This window comes from Scatophagus argus, chromosome 5 (genome assembly GCF_020382885.2).
Source record: "Scatophagus argus isolate fScaArg1 chromosome 5, fScaArg1.pri, whole genome shotgun sequence".
NCBI classification, from domain to species: Eukaryota; Metazoa; Chordata; class Actinopteri; family Scatophagidae; genus Scatophagus; species Scatophagus argus.
In genome coordinates, this window is record NC_058497.1 from 16,030,955 (window position 1) to 16,049,006 (window position 18,052).

The following is an 18,052-nucleotide window of genomic DNA, read 5'->3' on the forward strand; positions in this document are numbered from 1 at the left end:
GTGGTAGTGATCTAGATGGTGATCAGAGGTTTTGTTTCTGCTCATCATTAAAACAATACTTCTTCTAACCCTGGTTTTCAAAGATGTGTGTGTGTGTGCGCAGTGGTTTCCCCTCCCTCTCTCCCCCTTCTGCGTACCTCTTTATCGGCACTCCCTCCATACATGTACCAGCAGCACTGGAGCGAGTGCAATGAAACAAAAACAGAGCAAGCAGAAATGCAGACAGCAGCTGTAGCTCAGCTCTTAATGACCCTGCAAAGCAGAAGCTCCCATCTCTGATTCATTCTGTTAAAAACAAGACTCTGGATATGGTTTTCTTTTTCTCTTTTTCATCCTTTTCTATTTTGACACGTTCAAGAGTTATTTTTGGCTCTAAGCTTCCTTATACTGTTTTATATGTTTTTGAGGGCAGTAGTGATTGATTATTTTTCATTAAAACAAATTAAAAACATTTTCTTTTTTACTCATTCTTGTCTGGCTCACTTCCTCTTTTTCTAATAAATGAGCTGTGTGAGAAAATACTCTGTAGTGGTATGGGATCCTGACCACCTCCGCCAACCCCCAAACCCCACCTTTCCCTCAGGAAGTGTTTACACACACTCTTGCTCCACAGCGAGTCTGCACAATAAAGCTTTTCCAAGGACACGGTGTTCACTGGAACGAACACATCGTCCTGTACAAATTTACAAGACTCTCACACGCTGGCAGCAGAGGCATTTAGGTTAAATCTACACTTCTGTGTCCAGACATTTTTGTAGATAAATCACAAATGTAAATACAGATACTGATACTGATTTTCTGCTGAGGAAACCCAGAGGTTGTCTGAATTACTGAAATCATGACAGCAAGTTAAAAACTTGGGGTTTTTTTTCTTGCTTTGGTTGTTTTTTTTAATCAAAAGATTACTTTATGTTGTGTATGCAGAGTAAAAGGAAATGTAGATCCTTATGAGTCACAATCACAGACCTCCTCAAAAAGTCATTTTTTTTGCAACATGTTTTATTTCACAAAATATTCTGCTTCAGTCCATATTTGTTGGTGTTTTTTCCTCATTTCATTTTTCATTTCAATCAGAAAAAAACTATTCACTCTCTTGCTTGGCACACAAAGGGAGCCACACACCTGTATGAAGGAGACGTCCTAGCAACTAGCTAGGACGCCTAACAACCTAGTCTAACGGTACCAAAAATGACTTTTAAGAACACAAATCAGCTTCAGCTTTCACACTATTACAGTAAAATGCAGAAGATGATGTTTTATCAATCTCTGTTTGCTTGGTGCTTCATCATGGTGTCATGCCTTTATTGTATTGGCCTGCCGCCTACATGTGTTTATACTGATGAAACTTACAAGTTCTAATTTAAAGCAGTTGCTTAAATAAAAAAATATGAGTAGCTTCAATAGGAGTTTATAAAATCTAATGACATTCAGTGCAGCCCCAGAGTCTGGGAATTTTGCTGTTACTAAACACCTTCTAACACCCCCTAACACCTTCTGCAGATCTCAGTGTGCCCTTAATGCATTCATACCTGTACTTAAAGCTGTCCCCTTGTAATTGGATTGCCCAAGACACAAGTTAGTGCCAGGTGCACACAGGACTACAGAACTGGTTTATCAGCAGTTTAGACCAGGTGCAAAATGCATAAATGATACATACCAATATGCACAGAACCATTCATACACTATTTTCAAACTGGCATTTTAAATGGAATAACACATAATATAACTTATGCAAAAGAAAGAAAAATTATGCAATGAACCAATCTTACATAGACCTGCTAGGGCCTGGCATGCAGTCTCCTTCATGATAATAAGGAGTAAAGTTTGGAAGGACTACTGGTGTGACTGAAGTGAAGGCTCGAAGGTAATGAGAGACGATCCTCATACAAACATGGGCTCTGTTCTGTTTTTAACAGCAGTGTTGTTCTGCAAGCGATTCTTGGCTTCATCATTCAGCAGTAATTACTGAGGGAATTTTTTAAGGGTGCACGTGTTGGACCAGGAGTGAAGCTCCCATCCACCACTGCAGTAAACCAGGGTTCAATTCCTGGTAGCAAAAACACTGGTTTGGTCAATATACAAAATGGGTTGTGTTCAAGACCAAAATAGGGATCTCATCCTTTTTGCCACACCAGTGATTCCTACCAGTTGGTCAGGCCTGAAGGGTGGAGGTTGGAATTGAAGGTGTTTGTGTAAACCTCCAACATGTCGCTCACTTCGAATGAAGTGAAATGGATGAAATGATGTGTCACAGAGACAGCAGAGAAATAAGCGTTCTTAATTGCTAGAGATGTGGGCAAGTTGTCAAAAAATTTTAAGACAAATTGTTTTGGTTGGTTTGGTTCGATCTGTAGCTCTGACTCCATGTCAAAGCATCAGTGACCTTGTGTGGCAGCCTTTGCCATCAGTGCATGAATTTGTCAAGTGTTGTATCTATCACAGGCAGTGGGCATGTCAGCAGGTTGTCTCCGCTTCATGAGCAAGCATCTTAATCTCACATTGAGTGAAGTTTTGCTCCTTCTTTTCTGTTATTTAATATGGCTAAAGACTAAGACAGATCTTGTTATATGATGGCAAATGTTCTCTGTCTATGTGTGGCATTTGTGTGTAAGTGTATGAGGAGGAGTTAGGTTTGTGCGCACAAAGAAAGGTCCATTATTTCTTCTATTTTTTAAGTTGATATATCATTCTGTTGCTTTACAGCAGTGTTCCTTATGTATTCAAATACAAACATTAAAATATCTGTCTAAATATGCATGTTATAGTATCAAAATGCTGCAAAACTCTTCTCAAAATTTTTTCTCAGGTAACTTGACATAGGTTTCTGATGATGATGTTGCTAAATGTAAGTTCCTCCCTCTTTGAGCTGGAGAGTAACTTTGAGTAGTTTTTTTTTACAACCAACAAATCCTGAAATGAAAGTTTAATGATAATAAAAGCGCTAACGCTTTAGTCACTCTCCATTTTACAGTGTCAGTGAACTTTTTAACCAAGAAAATAACATGGATGGAGTCACCCTTTAGCTATGATTAAGGTTATCAAACAGAGCCATGTGATTGCATAATCTTTACGTGTTTGATGTAGAGAATGTGTGCATATTTTCCATTTGAGTCTTCAGCCTACATGGACTTTTATGTATCTTGTCACAGTAGCAGTCAGCATATTCTCATCAATCCAGCTCCAGTGAATTATCTTGTGTGTGTGCACGCACGTTCCAGTATGTGGCAGGGTCTGCTGCAAGACTAGACGTCTTTTCGTTTGAGTGGCTGTCTAGGCTGGATCTCAAAACGAGTGCAAGATGTGTTGTGGCCATTCTCACTGTATTCATGTGGCACTGACTTGCTCTTTCATTTAGTTTCACACACATACACGCACACCATTACTTCAGACTCACCACAGTATGTCTTTTTTTAGCTTTTTCATCCATGGTCTGACACACATTTCATTGAGATGGTGAATAACAAAGTTGGTCAGACTTGCTTGGCCGCTCTTTTTTTTTTTTTTTTTTTTTAACTGCCTCTTTGTCTCACCAGCAGGTTGTTTATTCTGATCTGTGCTGTTAGAATCATATATACATACAGATTCAACCTTCCAAATCTCAAATCTGCTGCTACTCAGGTCAAGATAAAGAAAACTAGTTGTGTAGCGAGACAGACATATTATTATTTTCCCCTTTTAGTACTGTTGGTTAGTCCAGTCACTACCTTGACCAGGTGGGAGTTAAACTGATCAGGGACGCTGTGGTAGAAAAAGAGGAGAGGAGATCGAGGCGACTAAAAAGTGAAGTGGACAAATTCTCACCTTGGCGAAATTGCTGACTGCAGCACACAGTCAGATTCACGCACACACCAACCCCATGAGTTACCACAGTAGCTGCATAGGCACAGGTTCTGCCTCTATCAGCAAACATGCAGACTGTACATTTATTCATATGTGTGTATACATTATGTATACATAGATTCTAAAATAAGTCAAATGCTTGTAGAACGTCCAGATCTTTCTGAATTCCTGCACAGTTTCCCTTCTTTAGTTTTTTTTTTTTTTTTTTTTTTCTTCATATCTGTCATTCTTTGCCCGAGTGCCTTGCTTCCCCTCTCAGCAGAGTCTCTCAGCCAGAAAAGTGAGTTTGAATGTTGCCCAGTCATCTGACTGGAGTTAGCCCCCACAACAGTCTGGGAAGGCAGCAGCCTGACCTATGCAGAACAATACCTCCTTTTTCGCTGACTTAAGTAGGGGAACCCTTCAAGGGGTTACAATCTCTGCTCCCCAAGGCGGGAACACAAACAGGTCACATTTAAAGGGAACATTTTCCAAGTATACCAGTCCTAGATTTCATCATGCTGATAATTTGTTCTGTAAGGATATCCTTGGCTGATATTCAGGATCGGCTTGAGGCAAGATCCAACTAAAACCAGGCCCATTTCAGATGCTTTGTTTGCTTTGCACATGGGGGTGGCTGTCAGAAAATCACCCACTGACAGGAACCTCAGCATCACAGCGTAATGATGACTCTGTGTACCGCAAGCGATATGAGCTTCGGATTCCTGCACAGGCAATGTGTTTGCATGGAATGACTCTATCGGAAACCATAAAAAGACAGCTGTCATGTACCTAAGGTGTCACACTGACATCAGATTACTACTTTTAAATGGGTGCTGTGCAACTGTGTTATCAGAAATAAAAATAAATATAATAAACAAATATTGTTAATAGATATTGGACACTGTTAAAGGATGTGAGAAAACACAAGATTGAGATTTAATCTATGTATTTTTTCTGTCATTTGATTTTTTTTTTTTTGTTTTTTTTTTTGTGTGTGTGTGAGTTTGTGAGAGCCTGTGTTTGCCTTCTAGACAGTGAAAGATGTGCTCAGAGAAACAAGTCAAAAGAAGCCGCCCTAAACTTTTTAATTTTCTGTGTTTTGCAGCTCAGAATGTGACGGTGGAGGAGATCCTCTCTTCCTACAAACAGGCCTGTCAGAAACTCAACTGTAAAATTATACCCAAAGTCCTCAAGCAGATACAGGTAAGAGTAATCTGAACACAACCGTTGATCGACAGACATATCGCACAGACGCTCATACACAATGTTGTGATGCTGTCAACACATACTCAGTTGCCACTTTATTAGGTTCACCTGGCTAAAATTGATGTGGTCTGGTACAACGTTTCATTGGAATAAATAGGATGCACAAAATAACAGAAACATCTTTCAGTGTGATGTAATGCAATTCAGCAGCATCACAAACTGCAGCCATACTGCTGAATCAGCACTTCTCTAAAACAGTTTCAGCAACAACTGAGCTAATTGAAATGTGTGGCATGGCAAACAACATAATTTCTATGTAAAGGTTGAACCGTGAGCTGTGTTTGACAGCCTGAAAGCAAAGTTCACTGCAGCAGCCGGAGCTAAGGCTAGCACACCAATTCCCTCACTTTAAAGGTAGACATTGACAATTTTATCAACATCATTGTGTAGTTGATTTGCTAGGTAGGTAAGTTGTTGGTGGAGATGGGATTTCTGGGGGCTCTTTTTTACTGTCTTGGATGACAACAGCAGAGTAATTTTGCTGTTGTTATTGCTAATTTTGTAGTATGCAAGCACATAACAGGTGATGTTGGTGTCGCTTCTCCTTTGGGTTAGAGACTGGACGATGCCATATTGTTGCCAGCTCCTGTTATTAATCATCCCTTTTTATCACTTTCATCATTTTAGTCCAGTTATCCAGGTTGAATATGGTCTGCAGAGTGAGTTTCTCCAGCTGCTCTCAGGTTTTTGTCCTTTGATTTTACAACATATTTGCTGACTTATTTTTTTTACTTTTGTTACTATAAACATTAAAAGTAAGCTACCAAAAAAACGTTACTGCTGGGCACTTCTGCTGAATTCCAGGTAATTTTGGAAGGCATCCAGCCCTGGTCATAATCCCCTCTTAAATCCCTTGGCAAAATGGAAATCCGTCACAACCCCCGCCTGCTGAGCCTCCTGCTTTTTTTTTTTTTTTTTTTTAAAAAAAAACACTTTTTCACTTCAATTTGATGTGGCCATTTCTCCCGCACTGCAGTCGTTGTCAGTGTAAACACTGTTCTCATGAAGCTGCCCAAGGCTGCTTTTTGATGGGGAAAAAGTTTCAGCAAGCAGCATAATGTGTTCAAAATTACATAATGTACATAACTACAAATACGGTAACACTGAACAAGAACTTCACTGAGTGTACATGTACGTGTTGTCATGACAAAATTGCTGCCTGTTGGAGAGCTTGAGTGGGCGTCCCTCCCTTTGCGGTCATCAGGCACACAGGGGGACCATACATTCTACTTTACATACATGAAAAGCACTGAATAGGCTCAGTCAACTAGGGCAGGCATTAGCCGATGTTGTAACAGGAGGATGGGAGTGTACATGCTGTGCAAGTTCAAAACAAATAATTACATGTACAGTATCTCAAAGCAACACAACATAATGCAATAAGAGAAACTAATCCAGTTGTGGCAGCCAGGAGCTGGACAACCTGGCTAGGAACATTTAGGAAGGCCTGGTAACTGGAGCTCCACCCAAAAGTTCTTTGTAATTGTGAAATTTCCTGTTGAGCAAAATTTGGTTCCAAGAATTACATCCAAAGCCTTTTCTTCTGGTGATGAAAAACACTTCAAAAGCCTGTTAATGTGGTTTGAGGGCACAGCATGATGCACCATGACATGACTCTGGGCAAGTGCTATGATACTATCCTCTAGAGGTATGTCTTTTTCCTTTTTCAACAAGGGTGGTTGTTACTCCCAACAGGCAGATGAGTGTTTCATGCCTTTTTTCCTGCCGTCTCTTGCGGGTTAACCAGAACAGTCATGTGTCCCGTTATCCCTCTGCATAAGCAGTTCTTCAAATCCAGTGGGGGAAGCCTCAGGGTTATTTTTTATATTTCTGCCAATCTTGTGCCTTTGTGTGTGAATTCTTACATCTACTTTATCGGTATTGCCATTGTTATCGTATTTAAATGTTTCCTCATGTGAGAGCTGTTTCTCATGAATATCAGACATGTTTTTGTCACGGGAGAAGGAAATGTGAATGAATGGGCAGAGAAAACAAAACGGCTCTCATACTTCCCCCTCAAGCAGGTGTGAACTGCTAACTGTACACTAACCAGTCTTGATGAAGCAGGAAAGTAGAGCTGCAAGGATTAGTTGAATAATCAATTATTATAATTATTTTAATAATCAGTTAATCTTTCATGAAATGTCAAGCTGTTGGTTCCAGCTTTGTAAGGATTTGCTGCTTTTCATTGTCATATGTCTTTGTCAAGCACCTTTGCGTTTTCAACTGTTGGTTGACGAAATGTTACAAGTGGAAAGTGTCACTTTCAGCTCTGGAAAATCATGAAGAGCATTTTTCACAATTTTACTGACATTTTATCATTTAAAGGTTACTCATGAAAATGGTTCATCAATAATGTATATAGTCATTAGTTGAAACCCTGCCAAAATGCTGACGCTTACGAGTGGTACTTCTGTTGGTATTGGATTGGGTTTCTGATTTCTTCTTATTTTGTGGCCTGCAGGAAACAAGTGTCATTTGCCTTGCATCTACACACTAAACCTGACCAAATAATTGGCTGTTATTAACAAAGTCTTATTTCCACTACCTGTGGTGGGGCAACACTCCCAGGTACACGGCCCCAGAATTAAAATAATGTCCAGCAATACGACAATGCATAATAAAAGGTTTTGTGTGAGTGTGTCGACAGGATTAATGTCCTGTGACCTGGCGCTCTCTTTTGCTTAAGTGAATAAATGCCCCAGCCATTACTTTAAATTTTATGTTAATATGATGTCTCTGATGCTGTGTGTGTTCAGACATTGGGGTTCCTGTCTCTCATCTTGTTTCTGTGGATGCTGTGACCAGTGAGACTGGACTGATGCAGGCATCAGCAGCAGTAGCCTAGGGACACAACTATACTGTCGCACTACTACTACAGCAGTTCACTCATAAACCCTTAACTGGGCCTGCACATCTGTACAGGTGTGTATCCACATGAGTAAAGTAAAGAGAACTGGGTGGAAGCACATTTGTGATGTGAGAGGCTCTGCAAAGAAATCCTCACACCCCTGGTCAGCTGAGAGGAAAAAAGCTGGGTTAACGTCTCAGCTACTTGTGGAAATGCACATCTCTGTGCTAAGCTGCTGTTGTGATCTTCATTTAGCCCTACAGTCTGGGTACATTTCCACTGGAAGTTGACTAACCTGGGATTTTTGGTCATCACAGAGGTGTCCTACTTCTCCTTTCCTTCCCTCCATCATATTTAGCTTTTTTTGGTGATTACTCATGTTTGCAATGTTTGGCCACTCTCCATCCCTCCCTGCCTCTGTAGTCCACAACCACCCCCTCTCATTTCTGCTTAGTCATCCTTGCAGTAACCAGCCATATAAACAAGCCTGTCTGACCAAATGGCTGATCGGTGAAAGAGGGAGTTTGCAAGAGGAGCTCAGCCGTTTTTTCCTCCTTCGTTCTAAATTCTTTCTTTATTAAGTCCAACTGCACTGTACATGTGGTGGCTTGCCAGGGCCCCTACAGGTTATGTACGTTTCTGTCCAGTTGTTTGTGTCTACATGTTTATAAGGGTCACTATGTAGCAGCTACACGTTGAATGCCTGCTGTACAGCCTTTGAGACCTGGACGCTTGATAGCCTTGTGCCACATTTCTGCTGCTGCTTTTCCCTCAAGGACAAGTGGTTCCCTATTATGCAATGTCTTACCAGCAGCCAGAGTGTCCACCTATTTTCTCAGAATATGCATAAACCTCGCCTGTCTCGAGTGGTTTCAGTATACCTGGAAGTATCACAAAAGTACACTGTAAATCTGTGTAAAATGAAGGATAAAATATTTTGCTGAACATGTCATGTATTTACAGCACTTAAACACCCAGGACACACTGCCTGTGTGAGCAGCACGTGTGGGTCTCAGAGTCTCTTGCCTTTTCAGTTTGGTGTTCTTGTTGACAGCCTGAAGTAGTCACACAGCCCATGTGAGCAGCATGTCTCACGTGTGGCTCCAACAGCAAATCATGTAGAGATTTGACATCTTCCCTATTCTTTCCACCTCACATCCACTGTTCACAACAAAAAGAGATGGTGAAAAAGATCTGTTGTTAGTTATATTGACAACATACCTGCTTCTCACTCCAGAAGGCCAGTACTTTTCCAGTGTGTGCACTCTCTCTCACTCTGAACAGAAATGGTGTCATCATCATTACTGATCACTATTGAAGAGAAACTCTGTAGAAATCAGGGCTCGCTTTAGTGGTGCTGCAGCGGTTCACGTAGGCTGTGTGTCCCAGGCGTGAGACATGACGACATCTGCAAGCTGCATAGACCCTGCTTGTATTATGCCATTTAAACACAGACATTATCGGTCTCATGAGGGATGCACCTCAACAGCCTTTTTTTCCCCTCATGCATCTCCACCTGTCGTTTTGTACTACACTAAGACTTCCTGATTCTTTATTGATGTCAAGCTAATTGGAAATTTTTGCAAAAGATCATTTTCCTAAAACACACTCATGAAAACAGTGCAGATGTATAACAGAGGCACATCAAGAGAATTAATGAACGAGATCAGAAAGGGATTCGGCTTGATGTAGTCCAACCACAACACATACACACATACACACATACACCCATACCACCACCCGTGCGGAAAAACACTGTGCGTCATGCACTATTTGTCAGAGGGGTATAATGAAGTCATTCTCACCGACAGATGCCCCTGCTAATTGTAGGTGAAGATTGTGTAGCTGTTAAATTTCTCAAAGCATGTGCCTGCTTGTGTTTACATTATCAACACATCTGGGTGTTGAAGAATTTTTTAATTAAACCACATTTCCCAAAATGCACTAAGAAAATACTGCTGTTTTTATTTTATTTTTTTCATACTGTGCTGCCTAAAGCAAGTAGTTCAGATGGCTGAATTGTCTTTACAACCTTTGCGGTGAGTTATTTAGTGTAGTGTGATGTTTCCTATAGTTTGTGTTGTGACGAGACAGATTTCTACCTGTGCCATTTGTCACATAAAATCGTCATGTCTGGGACCCGTTGAGTCCTGCACGAGGCCATGAAAACAAGCTAACACACATAAGTGATTGCAGTGTGGCACGAGAGCCGAGGTTATTGAGTTTGTGCTGAATGAGCCGTGCAGTCAACTTAAGAGAGTGATTTGCAGTTACATAGTTTAGAGGGCAGTGCTCTATGTTATTGAATTTTCCTCGGGATCAATAAAGTATCTATCTATCTATCTATCCGTCTATCTATCTATCTATCTGTCTTTTGTGTATGGGTGGGTGGTTTGTTGTTTACCCAAGGCAAGAGGTTTAGATATCTTTACACCTTTTGACCTGTGGTGTCAGACTACATCACAGGACAGATGACACAATCAAGTTGAACGTGCTCGCTGACAGACAGATGTCCGTAGCTTCAACAGTCAAGGTATATTTAGGCCACATTTCCATTGACCTGGGTTATCCTGCTTTAATGACACTGAGCCAGACTGGGACTCCCCTGAAAAAAGAAGCAGTGACTTGCACCAGACTGATGGCTCAACATGCGTGGCTGTACAGCAGACTAAAAAAACGGATGTTGCTATTGGTGGAAACCAAATATTTCCTGCTGCTGCTGCTTCATTTTTTCCCACCAGTGAACCAAGGGGAGGTTTTTTTATTGCGAAGCAGCAATAGGAAATGCAATATATTTCTCAAGTTGTCAGAGCTTTGTTAGAGCCGCTATTTTTGCTTAATGGTAACAATTTGTCAGATATGTGCGTATTTTGCACTATTTGGTCAGCGGATTCTTTCTTAATATTGAAGGGAGAAATAGTACAAGCAGAAACAGCCAGCGGTTTGATGACAAGCTGCAGACATCAGAACTTTATCTCTAGTACTAATTTATTTATTTGCTTCCTGTGTGATGTAAAAGATTCAACATGTAAAAAGTGAAGTTTGCTTTTATGGGATTATGCCCAAACTAAACTTACTGACGTTGCTTCTTTTTGTCTCTGCAGGAACTGAAAGACCTGACACAACGAAATGAATGCTTAGATCTGAAAGGTAAGAACCAAAACAACAGTCATCATCAGTGTTATGAATCTAACTTATGGAAATCAACAGATGGCAGGATGTTTCATGTTAGGGGATTGATTTTACAAATGTTGTCTACTCTGTTACATTAGAAAGCAAGAAATGTGCTGCTGCAAAATGGTTAATTGACATGTGTGTGCGTCTTTAGGGGAGAAGCTGGACTACAAAGCGTGCGAGTCTCTGGAGGAAATTTTGAAAAGAGTGCAGTTCAAAATTATAGACCTGGAGCAGACCAACCTGGATGAAGATGTAAGAAGCTCCTTTTAAAATCTGTATCTTTCATTTTCATTTCTATTTCTCTTCACCCTTAATTCATGCCTGTCTCTCTTTCACACTCTCTTTCTCTGTCGCTTTCTGCCTTCAGTCAAACTCTGATCTCTCTCTTCTCTTGACTCTTACTGCACTCGCGGGATCTGGAGTGTTTGTCATGGGTTTTCTGATTACTCCAGATGTACACTTGTGTAAACACCATTAGGGACGTTTGGGCTGCAGACACGCACGGATAGACATTACTGTAGTGTGTAGCAGAGGCGAGACAGGGCCTGACCACTTCCTGTCACGCAGAGTTCTAAATATACTGGACAGCAGTGTATCACAGACACAAGCTCAGCTCTTGGTCTCTCGGGACACGTTTCTTTAGGGCCGGAAGGATCACTTTAATTACTGCTCATTATTTTATTCCTGTCTAACAGAGCCGTGTCAGCGCTTTCACCCTTTAAGTGCAGAATTTATTTAGGCCCCAATCTCCTGCTGTTTTTCAGCATATTTGTAGAAGATGGAAGATGGCGCCTGTTTAGTCCAGTGAGAATTGCTTGTTGCATGTGCTAAGAGAGTTTTCTAGCTTGCTAGTTTACTTCCTGGATATACAGCCTACTAAATATGAGCACCAGTGTTTCTCACAGTGGTCCCACCCCCACTAACTCACTGAACATAATGTGTTCTTTGGTGGAGAAAAAAGTCAAGGTAAAGGCTGTGTACACAAAGAAGCTGAGGTATGAAAAAAACTGGAATCTCAAATAAAAGTAATAGAATATAGAAAGGTTATAGAAATTTTACATTGCATGCAAAAACAAAGGATTATTTGTCATTATCCAACAGGTCCAGATGCAGATCACGTTAATATGTATGATGTAAACTGGGCCAGGTGTCTACCTGTGTTAGTCCTGAGGCAGGTGGACATTCTCTGTTTGTCTCTTCATATTGAGCCACAGGGTGTAGCTCTCAAATGGAGCAGATTTGAAAATGGAAACTCTGGTTTTATTTCATAGTATAAAAATAGGATTAAAGAAATAAAGTTCAGAATGTTTCATATCCATTAATATGGCAGAATTTACAGACATGCTTAATCTTTTTCAACAGATTCTTGTGCAGAATACGCAGACACACACACACGCACCCACCCACACACACACACCAGAGCTTCACGTAATCCAAACAAATGCAGAGTGACGTACGCACTTTTCTCACGCAATACGCAGCAAATGTGAATGAGCTGTGGTAGTCAACAGAAGGCTCCATCTCAGTCTGAGACAAGTGTGTCGCTTTGGGCTCGGATAAAATGACAACGCTGAAAGGAGAAATACTGACTGAAGTGTTGCAAGAGGAGGCCAGTGGAGAGGAAGGTGGAGCAGAAGCAAAATCGAAAGGGAACGTGACGAGATGGGTTCATCTGTGAAGCTTGAGTGAGAGACATACAGTAGACGGCTTGATTCGGCAGAGATTTGTGTCTCCCGAAGCTGCGTCTCGTTGGGCATGATTTGGGAAGATGAAAGAAGAATACATAGTTTTGGAGAGATGTTGTAAGGAGTGTAAGGGAGGAGCAGGCATGGGGAGCACTAACAGAGGCTGACTTTTATTGGACTGGATGTGACTCATCTTCCCCCACCCTGTAGATAAACACACTTGTGTATACTCAGTAATGTCTCCCATTATACACACATATACACACACATGCACACACACAGGGGAAGAGGTTAGGAGACGCTATGCAACCGCCTGTCTGATTTTATTACATCTCATCAGCCTCAATAGAGGATAAACTAATATGCTCAATACTACTTTTAATTTTACCCTACAATTGGCTGCACAGAAGCAAAAATTTATATCTGTTTTATTTCTGGAATGTACAAGTTTGCTCTTAATTGTGGCTGGGTTAAAAAAAAAAAAACATGCATGAGGTGACCAATGACCCAGTAGCTATTTTTTAATAAAATATGCTCCAAACTTGTTATGTAACAAAAACCAAAAGGAAAAAAAATGCAGAAAAGCAAAAACAATCAGGCATCCACCTCCGCTCTGGTGTCATCAACACCTTTTTCGTACTCAGTTCATCAGTGATGGAGGAGAAGCACCCACACAGCACCACCAAAGCTAAAATGAGATTAAAACGCTGGGATCGCTTGAGTGCACTTTGGCCTTGTGCTACATCGCCTGACATTTCACTTCGGCTGTGTCTCCTTGCCAAAACAGTTTTGTTCCTTATGGTTTTAATTCACTGATTACTTTACATACTTTATCTGTTTTTTTTTTGAGAAAAAAATGAAATTAGTCCTGAATCAACTGATTACTTATTTGTCATAAAATTAATCAGCAACTTGAGCAAATTATCTTGAGCAACTCAGGATTTGTTAGCAAAGTTCTTAAACTTTATAGCAAATTATCAGTTGGTTGCTTTTTCTTATGGCAGTAAGTTAGAACTGCAACAGTTAGTTCATTCACCTGTTAATCAATCAGCACAAGATTTATGGACAACTATTTTGATGATTATTTTAGTCATATTTCAATCCCAGTTTCTAAAAAGAGGGGGTTTGAAGTTTTTTTCTTTTCTGTCAAACATGAAAGTAAACTGTATGTCATTGAACTTTGGATTTGGATCTGAGAAATTTGATAACAATCTATTTATCAAGGAAATTAGTATAGATCGTAACCCCTTCATCATGATGCATATTGCCAATACGCAGCCTTATTCTCTATCATATCTAGTGGACAGGGGAGGTCTTTCTGGGACAGCTGTAGACAAACAAGCGTCTCTTCACCCTCACCTAAGACCTTCATGGAAACACCTCCGCAGGTCTCATCTGTCCTGTGGCACTGTTGCCATGGCAGCTTGAGCTGCTCCAGACTGTATCTTGTGACATCTCATTCGGGGTTTTAACACATTGACCAACTGTGAGATTCAAACTGTTGGATTTTAAATATGAGACGCCATAATGGTTAACCTCTTTCTCCTGTTCTTTTTGCTTCTTTTCTTCTTCTCCCGCTGCGCTTCTCAGGGTGCATCAGCTCTGTTTGACATGATCGAGTACTACGAGTCAGCCACACATCTCAACATCTCCTTCAACAAGCACATTGGCACTCGAGGATGGCAGGCCGCAGCTCATATGATGAGGAAGGTGAGGGATCAGATTCAGATCAGATTTTTTAGCTCAATAAAAATATAATTAATAAACTTGAAAATAAAAAACAACCAGTTCAAGGTAGAATTTATTGTTGTGTGCTTCAAAACTCTGCTGCCTAAAGACCAAACCTTGTGCACTATTTTGTTTAGCCAGGATGTTTGGTCTCTCTGGGTTTGTATCTTTCTGCTGTTTTTTTGTCTCTGGCTGAACTTGTGTCAGGTAGCTCTGCTGGTTTCTGTCAGCACTCTGACATAAGAGTTGGCCTTTCCCTCGCATGCCCTTCAGAAGTCTTGCCTGTGGCCTTTGGGCTGCACTTTGACGTCAGTCATCACTCATTACCATTTGGAATACAAACGAGTCAGGAGGCAAACACATTAATATTTCACCTTTCAAGCCGTATAGTTGAGAAAACATGCGGATACAAATAGCCGCTGGTTAATTGTTTTATATTTAATCAAACAAACCATGTAAAACGACTGCTGATTGTGTGTCAGAGGAATTGGGAGGGTAAATCCACTCTACAAAAACACATTTCTTACAGTTTCTTTTTGCACTATTAAATACTCTATAATAGTTAAAGGTGTAAGGAAATGTGTGAGATGGTATGTGCAAAATATCATAATCCAAATGTTGTAAATTAGCGATTAATGATAAATAAATGAATTTCATTTGCATATTAAGTTACTAGAATGTTGAATTTGTGAATATTTTGGCAGAAGTTCACTGCCTCTCTTGGCAGTCCACCACACTGAGCAAAATTGATCTGTTTGCCAAGCCACAAATTACGTTGCAGTCATTATTATTAATATTGTGGTCTATTTATTTGCTTACAGAGATCTGGTTTATTAGTTTTGCTCCTGGGGAGGGACACACACACACACACACACAAAAACAACGTATTCTTAATCACAGTTGCTAATGATGCAATAATTGTGTTTACAAATGTGTATGAGCACCACTGAAATCACAACTGTGACCGTGCGAGAAGCTAATTTGTCATGTGATCAGTGTTTGTACCAAAATGCATTCTGTCCACAAGCATTGAGCGACTGGTGATTAATGAAGAGCTGCCTGGAGGAACCGCATGCATATTCCAGCTTGTAGATTGTTTGTGTCGTAGCTTGTCAATAAAATGTAGCAGCTCATTTCAGGAAAGCCCAATAAAACTTAACTCACTGATGCTTCGGGCAGGTGAGTGACCCTTGAGGTTTTGATTTAAGCAGATGAAAAATGTTGCTACCTGGACTCCTTTGCCATTTCCGTCTGCTAATTTAATGATAATGTTTTCTGTACGTGTGTGTGATGAAGCTCTCCGCTGTCATCAGTTTGTTACAGCAGCTGTAGTCACGGGAAATGAGAGGTTACAGGTTAGGAACGAAAATTAAAGGCATAAGGGCAGATGTTGGAGGTCACGATCAAGACGATCTCATCTCTGTAATGTGCACAATTATTCTTTTTGTCATTTATATTTATATTATTTTGAGGACATTATTATGATTTCTGATTTGTGCACTTTTATCTGAGTATTCCTAATGAATTTTATCTCTGTTGGTGTTGCCCCTCAGACGAGCTCTCTGCAGTATCTCGATGCACGCAACACTCCCCTGCTGGACCACTCGGCTCCCTTTGTAGCACGAGCGCTCAGGATCAGCGGCAGCCTGGCAGTCCTCCACCTGGAGAACGCTGGCCTGTCTGGCAGACCTCTCATGTTACTGGGTAAGATGGGCAAGAGGCCAGGAGGGTGACGAGAGAGGATGTACAAGAGGAAGAAGAGGGGTTTCTCTTTCCAACCCCGCCTTCAGTGTCAGAGAATCCTGATTCGGGCCTGTCTTCCTGATGTTTTGTTTTTCCTTCTTCCACTCATATCTCTCCCTCTTCTTCCATCACCTTCCTTCATCATTTTTAGCCACGGCTCTGAAGATGAACATGAACCTGCGGGAGTTGTACCTGGCAGATAACAAGCTCAATGGCCTGCAGGACTCAGCCCAACTTGGCAACTTGCTCAAGTTCAACTACAACATTCAGATCCTGGACCTGCGCAATAACCACATCCTGGACTCTGGTACACAGCAGCGATCGAGCACTAACACATACAGTAACATAACTGTTTGTGTGTAAACCTCAGCACCTTTACACAACCTCAGATGAGTCTTTTTGAGCTTTGTGGGGAAGTTATTATCTGAGACAAGAGACCTGTTTTAAAAACAATCTTCAGTTTATTATATTTGATAATTTTGGTTCATTTGTTTAGAGTTTACAGTTCAGGCTGGAAAGCAAACAAATGTTGATGAAAGTGTAATATCCTCCCCTTTTTGTTTTGTTTTTTTAACAGATTTTTGATTTTATTTGTTATTTTTCTGATTTAATAGACCCCTCTAAATATGGTATAGTGATATTGATTTGAATGTAACAGTTTATCCCCTGCTGCATAACAGAGTGGCTGATAATATTTTTTTTTGTTTTGCTTTCCATCACTACGTACAGTATTTTTTTTCATTCATACTTGTTCAATAGATGCACTAAGCAAAACACTAAACTCCTCCTGACTTTTTAAGAAGACTTCATACTGCATCAGGTTTTTGACAGCCATGAACAGTGCTATGATTGTGCCCTTAAACTGGAGGTCGAGACAAAAGGAGACATTCCCAGACAGATCGGGTTGAAACGGAAGATACTGTTTTGTTTTGTTTTGTTTTGTTCTTCCTGCAAGCTTACAAAGGTGTTCTGTAACAGAACGTGAAGAGAAAATACAAGACGGCGCTAGCAGACCTTTCGAAATTCATTAATTCTATTTTAGTTTACACAATGTTTTTTTTATGATTCATGATTGTGTTATTCTTTTTTTAACTCTGTGTCTCTGTTTGTTGTCACAGGTCTGGCCTATGTGTGTGAAGGACTAAAGGAGCAGAGGAAAGGCCTCGTCACATTGGTGCTATGGAACAACCAGCTCACACACAATGGCATGGGCTACCTCGCTGCCGCACTGGTACACACACATACACACGCACACACACAATAAAACCAGTCTGTGTGCCAATCAGATGTGTGTGTATTACAGTTCAGGCAGGGAGAATTCAATTTTCTCCTCATTGCTCTATCAGAGAAGTGATCAAAACAGAGCTCTGCTTTTTGTTTCGCGTCGTTTCTCATCATGTTGGGCAGCAGGACGCCCACGTGTACACATTTTACTGTCGTTCATATCTCTCCTTCACTTAGTACATGTTTCAGAGTGTACTTTTGCCAACCACGTAGTAATCCAGCCATTCAGGACTTTGACCATTTCACCACCAGCAGCATGCACTCACACCTCTAGCTGATGGTTTGTGTCCCCCTAAACTCTTTTTATTCACTGTATCTTTGACAGATGAATGACTCCCATTTGTATTTCACTCGACTGAACTTGCTATCTGATTTCCTTGTAGAAACTTGAGTGAGACAGGTGTGCAGGTGAGAGATTAACCTGCTGCGTGTCGTGACGTCCGATATGACTTGACATTTTCAGCTCGTCATTAATACGTCTGACATTTCGTGCAGT

The 18,052-nt window shown here is 40.7% G+C and overlaps 1 protein-coding gene across 1 annotated transcript in view; it reads left to right on the forward strand.

Annotated features, from left to right (window-relative positions):
- Positions 1 to 18,052, forward strand: part of ppp1r37 (protein phosphatase 1, regulatory subunit 37) — a 41,411-nt gene that overhangs the window by 14,387 nt on the left and 8,972 nt on the right. Inside the window, exons 2-8 of the mRNA XM_046389187.1 lie at positions 4,928 to 5,025; positions 11,044 to 11,089; positions 11,268 to 11,368; positions 14,392 to 14,511; positions 16,083 to 16,233; positions 16,424 to 16,579; positions 17,391 to 17,503. Coding sequence (XP_046245143.1) covers positions 4,928 to 5,025; positions 11,044 to 11,089; positions 11,268 to 11,368; positions 14,392 to 14,511; positions 16,083 to 16,233; positions 16,424 to 16,579; positions 17,391 to 17,503 — 785 coding nt within the window. The remainder of the gene's footprint in view (positions 1 to 4,927; positions 5,026 to 11,043; positions 11,090 to 11,267; positions 11,369 to 14,391; positions 14,512 to 16,082; positions 16,234 to 16,423; positions 16,580 to 17,390; positions 17,504 to 18,052) is intronic.